The 6,000-nt window shown below is 38.8% G+C and overlaps 1 protein-coding gene across 5 annotated transcripts in view; it reads right to left on the bottom strand.

Annotated features, from left to right (window-relative positions):
* Positions 1 to 337: 337 nt before the first annotated feature.
* The window catches only part of TERT (telomerase reverse transcriptase), a 34,793-nt gene continuing 29,130 nt past the window's right edge, over positions 338 to 6,000 (bottom strand). For 2 of the 5 annotated variants that reach the window (XM_030012637.2, XM_030012636.2), the window contains exons 15-16: positions 5,716 to 5,853; positions 341 to 1,197 (exon numbers count right to left, since the gene is read on the bottom strand). In XM_030012637.2, coding sequence (XP_029868497.1) covers positions 1,094 to 1,197; positions 5,716 to 5,853 — 242 coding nt within the window. In that variant the 3' untranslated portion in view covers positions 341 to 1,093. Of the gene's footprint in view, positions 1,198 to 5,715; positions 5,854 to 6,000 lie in introns of all 5 variants that reach the window. The other 3 variants (XM_030012639.2, XM_030012635.2, XM_030012638.2) reach the window with 3 other exon arrangements.

Here is a 6,000-nt window from a genome sequence, read left to right as displayed (position 1 = left end):
TGTTACCAATTCCTGCGTGGTGGTGGTCTGTCAATCCTTGGAAAACATCTACTGAGTAACACTGCCTACAGTGTTTCACTCCAGCAAGATATCCTCCATCTGCTTTGACAAAACCTCCCAGCAGCTGCTATTTAGCCTATAATAGAGACAGAAAAATCCTAATAAAATAGGTCTACATTAGAGCAATGCAAATTCAACACACAAGCCTGGAAGAGAAAAAAACCCCAACATACGGGCAGGTTTATTAGAGCACCCACAGGACAAAATTCAGCTGTGCACAACACACCAACACCAGGGCTAGACAGTACTTCAGTAACATTACAGAGCCAAAGATAAACCTAAATAAAGAACAGGAAATACAAACAGAAGAGTCATCTACTCGGTATATTATCTAATTAAGAACTTTTGTTTTGTAGATATAAAAGCACCACCATCGTTCTGTATATCACTGTATTGAAAATATCACCAAGTATTCAAAATATATGAAACATACACTAAACATAACCAGCTTTGATGCTTAAATTTTGGCATATATTAGTTGTGTTCTCCAAAGCATAAAATTTCTGACCTGTACGTCTTGCTAGATAGTGCCATGAAATGCACTTGCCCTGTGCAGGTAACTGATTTTCAGGACATAACCCAGCTGGGCAGGATGTTAAAGATTAAAATAAAGGTATTGGAGACAAGTACGTGTTATTGCAATTAACCAGACAATTTATTATAAAATAGTCTGCAGCACAGAGAAGCAAAGAACAGTTCTTCTGAAACAACACACTGAAACAAGGAAGTAGATCTGTTCATACAGAACATAGCTTAATGATGCCTTCATCAAAAAGATGGGAATTACTGAATGAAACCAAGTCGATTACTTCGAACAGCCTGTGAATTTAAAGGCAAACACCAACAAGAAGGTATTAACAAAATTGTCTGCTCTTTTTAAGCCCTTGTGTAGTATCTGAGAAACAAACACGGAAAACTTCAGAGTGAAGTTGTTTTCGGTCCACTCTACCAAAATAAACTACAGAGAAAAGTCATCTAAAGACATAGCATTTATTTTCAAACCTGGAAAAATTATGAAATAAACTTCAATCAGTCAGTCCAGGATAGCTTTGAAATCTTGACAAAGAGATGGTTCTGTCACTGTCTTCAGTAGTGCCATAGTATCCTTGGGGATCTTCCTGAATAGCTGCATCTTACCTACCAAAATATGAGAAACAATTCATTACTACTGCAAGTAACTAACTATTCTGTTTTAGGGAAAATGCTAATAAAAGTAATGAAATCAATACTAGCTGAATCCAATTAAAAAGTTGGAACACCTGGAATATGGAGATTAAAAAAGCTATAATAAAATATGCTACTATTCTTCTGCCCTTAAATCAGTCTAATAAATAAAAAGGTTAAAAATCATATGTTAAAATACTAACAAACTAAGAAAACCAAGGAGCAAATTCGTCCTATTATGTCCTTGTAACACTTCTTTGTTTGGGTTTAAGAATTTTAAAATTTTTTTTGAAAAGTATAAGACCATTTATTCAATAACTAGATCCACCAAAAAAGGCCTTCTGTCAAGCCATAGTTACTTTGAAAGACCGTATTTTAAACAACGCTAAGGACAAAGGACAGGTCCTTATCTGGTTGCTAATGTCTACCTACAGCAGGAAGGTATTCCCAGACTGTTTCTTTTCTCCTCTACTTTCAGATATGACATCAAAGTAGCCTATGCTTGGAACTGACATATACAAAAAGATTAAAAAAAAAAAAAAATCATGTGGAAAATGCACCTTTTGCTGTAACACTGGCAACAGCAATTCTCCCCACTGTGTTTCTCTGTAAGAGAACAGAGACTAACTGAAAAGCCACCCTTAAGGTGGAAAATTTTGGAAACTAAACAAGGCTTTTAAATCAGGAATGAAATTTTTGTAAGAGGACATAACAGTTTGGAAACACAGAAGGTCACTGAGTCTATAGTCAACAGAATCATAGACAACAAAAACGACTTTTTAGAGATTAGGAAGAACATGTAGAATCCTAGCAACAGTTTAAGTCCGTTACCTAAACAGAGTTGGCAAAATTGTCAATGGTGCAGAAAGGCAGAAGTGCTCAATAAACATTTGTTCTGTATTTGGAAAGGAGACAGATGAGGTATTTATATATATATAAATATATAAGATGATATCTTATCATGATAAGGAAAGATTCTTGCTCCTTTCCCCACTGGTAATAATAGGAGGGATGTTAAACAGTAACTATGTTTTAAATACTTAACTCTGAAGAATGACGACAACTCGCACTGACAAGCCCCTGATGTTGATATTTAACAGGTTTTGGAATACTGGGAAGAACCTCCTCCCCAAAACCTCTCCCATGGAGAGTAATGGAAAGGCATGTGCAGGGACACAAGAAAAAAAATTAAGTTTATATCAATTCCTGTCAACAACATGATCTTACAGGGGTAATAGGTTTTATATAGCTGATACAAACTCCAAAATGACAACAAAAAGTGTAGTTAAGTCAACACAGGTGCTATTACCAGCCTTGGTTATCTCTGTGCTACAGATTGCTGTGCCATATAAAGATACTGAGCTAACTTTACAGGGAACACGCGTGAGAACCAGTGACTTCCCTGTCACAGCTACTCTGACACCCACAAATGCTACCTGATTTCCAGAAGTAAGACAAAACTTAAAATACGGTGTTTAAAATTAGCTCCGACATCTCTATGTAACGCTCAGCTATGTAGTAACCCACCCTACAGCATAATGTTCTGATTACAATACCATTACCCAGGAATAATGCATGCCAAACAAAACTAACTTATAAGACCGAATAGAAAACTATCTATCAATGTCTCTTTAAATAGATTTTAGTGCATTCCTACAAGATTGAAAGACTTAGTATCTTACTAAATTTGGAAGAAAATACAAATATAAATACTATGTACAATCAGGTGACTGAAAAATAGCCTTCATCTATGACCAGAGAGCTTGGAGACATGGAGATAATGATGCACGTTCACATCAAGGGTACGCATATGACTTATCACTACAGATCACAAGATGCCTTTGTACAGCTTTACAGTACCAGCACACTGATGCCTCACCTTCCCTCCTGCTCAGCCCCTAGGTGGGACATCTGGTGCCTTCTCAGTTCCTTTTCAAGAACAGTTTGAAATTATTTTCAAAACCTCAACCAACTCTTAAAGGAAGGAGAAAGGCAGGTGGGAAACAAATATACAGTCAGTCAAAGCACCTCTCAAAATTAGTCACCGGTGAGCATTCAAGCTGCATGACAAGCTGACCCCAAACAGCTACCCTCCTGCCAAATTACCTAGTAGATGTTTCGGGAGCTTTTCATAAAAACAGCAACTACAGAAGTGCTCCACCAAGTACTGTATCAACCCTTGCAGCACAGGTGGAACAGGGCTAGTGGAAGTACAGGTAAGATTTCAGGGGGCTATAAGCAAATGGAGATCTCTCAGAGACAGCATTCAAGTTATTTGGGTCCCAGTGATCCTTTGATCAATCACAGCAAAATCTTCCATCTTAAAAGTTTCATGGTAAAAACAAGACACAGCCTGCTAATTGTTTAGGCAGCCATTTAGCAAAAATCTCTGAACCCTTGATCTTTCAGCAGTGTACTTGAAGTTTCAGATGTTTCCAAAGGAAACTGGGCCTTGTAGATAAAAAGAGAAAGTTGTCTTGACATTATGGATGTCAAGAACAGATTATGCCTCAGAGAGGGTACGATTTATGAAAGAATAGCTGGAAACTACTCTTCAAGAGAACGTCACTACTAATTTTCTACTTGCCTTTGGACTTTTCCTGCTCCACCCTCACAATACTCAGCAAGTACAACATTAATAGTTCCCAGGAATTTAGGAAGTGAGGTTATTCCATTTCTGCAAGGGCAATTCTCACTGTCAGAGAAGCCAACTGATAGATGGTCAGCTTTCCCTTCTTGGGTTAGAAACTGTGCATACAGAGTTAGACGTGGACCACACACCAAGTTTCAGGTCAGTATTGTGATTAGGCAAGGGGCTGTATGGGTACAGCAGAAGGAACCTAACAACAATCATTATTCAAACTAGAAAAATTCTACCTCTACTTCCCAGCCCATTTTCCCTGGTATCTGTGGTGGTGCAATTTTGCGGACAGCAGAGACCACTTTTACGGCAGATGCACACACCCATGGAAGGTGAGATTCTGCTGGACAATAAAGGTGCCTGGGGCTGCACCTCTACCCTGAATGTACTGTCAGATTCAACAGCAAAGCATGCACAGACAAGGATGGGGGAGCTTTGGCTTGGATTGTGATCTGCCAGTCAAAGATGCCAAGAGCAAAACTTTCAGTATTAGAGATGAAAACTCGGATGTGCTCTATATGGATCTTAGAGAAGTGACATAGCTCCCAGAGAAGCTATTATCCTACTGGGTGTGACTACTGCATTCTCTGCTCAGTTCTTCAGTTTCTGTCCTTGCCAAGTGAAGCAAACAGCCATCTCTTCCCTTCCCAGAGGAAGGTCTGCTTCCCCTGGTACTTCTAGAAGGGCTGAACAGAACTGGCTTCTCAGCAGCAGTGATGAGACATGGTGCCTCTGGTTTTGGTGTCACTGAATAACTCTGAGAGAAGGAGCTTCTCTGGGAGAGACTGCTGGAGTTCTGCTCCATACAGAAAGTCCATTGCTGTCAGGAACATGCCTGGTGCAATCCCAACCATCAGTTTGTTTCCTGTAAAAGTTTAAGTGTCGTCTTTGATACATTCACACTGCACCACCAAAAATCAGACTGCACTCAGGTGTTGCTGCAAGCCTCTGATATGGGAGGAAATACTTACTTCCAAAGCAGAGCCACTTTCTTTTTTGGGGCACTAGGCCTCAGCACAGGTATCAAGGGAAGCTTGCAATACATTTCAAATCAAATAAGGCTTATTCTGGAACCAGACTGAAGAATTTCTCAGTATTGTATAATGAAACTGCCCAAGTAATGACTCATTTAGAGTACGAATTAGCAAGTCAGTGTTGAGTCTGGCCTTCACTGTAGCTAAATTCAGCAACAGCACTGACTGCTTCAGAAAAACCTACTGCTGTTCACTTTTAATATCTTAGAACTGAAAATGCTATTATTTCTGTGGCTAGCCTGGGGACAGACCGCACAACCAGTCAAAGAGAGAGCTCCCCAGAGGCCAGGTACACAGACAGCTTCTTTCACCGAGTATAACAGTCAAAGATTTGCCAACACCACTCAACTCAATTACAATATAGCCCATGCAGCGCAGCAAGTGCTTCTGTTTCAAAGTGACCCCGGTGACACTTTTTTTGGTAAGAGTTTATATTGCAGGAGGAACTAACTTAGTTGCCAGTTAATCTACATTTTTAAAAATAGAAAACTGAGCATTCATATTTCATTTAGTAAACCTGTTGAGAATGCTTATATGATTAACCCAATCTTACTAAGCTTTCTGAACTGTACAAACTTACTGAGTGCCAAGTATCAACAACTGTCCCATAAGAACAAGACTCTAGAACACACAGTGCTGAAAAACATACCATTTTAATTTGTCTACTTATACTTAGTAAATTTGATTAAAATCAGAAAGCTTGTTAGTGTACATCTTAGAACATTTTATGATAAGAAAACTTAAAAAAATTCATTAGATTCCAAGTTTTATTACAATTAACCATATTTCAAATTGTAAAAATAATCGAGTACTTACAGATTTTTAGGGGCTTAAGCAGGCATTTGTAAACAACTTTGTGGTTTGACAGTTTGACAGTGAAGGCATGGTAGCAGAGCCATTCTGCTGCCTCAGAAGGGAACACACCAGATGCACCTTTGTTACCTAAAGCAACGCCTAGAGACAGAACAGGAAAATAATGTCACTGAAAATGATGAGCATTAAGAAGCATGTCTGACCTCTCCTCTCTTTCTACAAAATCACTCCAAAATTTCTTTTTACTAAAAACCTATGTAGTCAATGAAGTCTCCTATGTCAGCAGAG

The sequence above is a fragment of the Aquila chrysaetos genome, chromosome 4 (assembly GCF_900496995.4).
Source record: "Aquila chrysaetos chrysaetos chromosome 4, bAquChr1.4, whole genome shotgun sequence".
Classification (NCBI taxonomy): domain Eukaryota; kingdom Metazoa; phylum Chordata; class Aves; order Accipitriformes; family Accipitridae; genus Aquila; species Aquila chrysaetos.
Note: the sequence above shows the minus strand (reverse complement) of the source record. Positions and strands in the feature narration are given on the sequence as shown.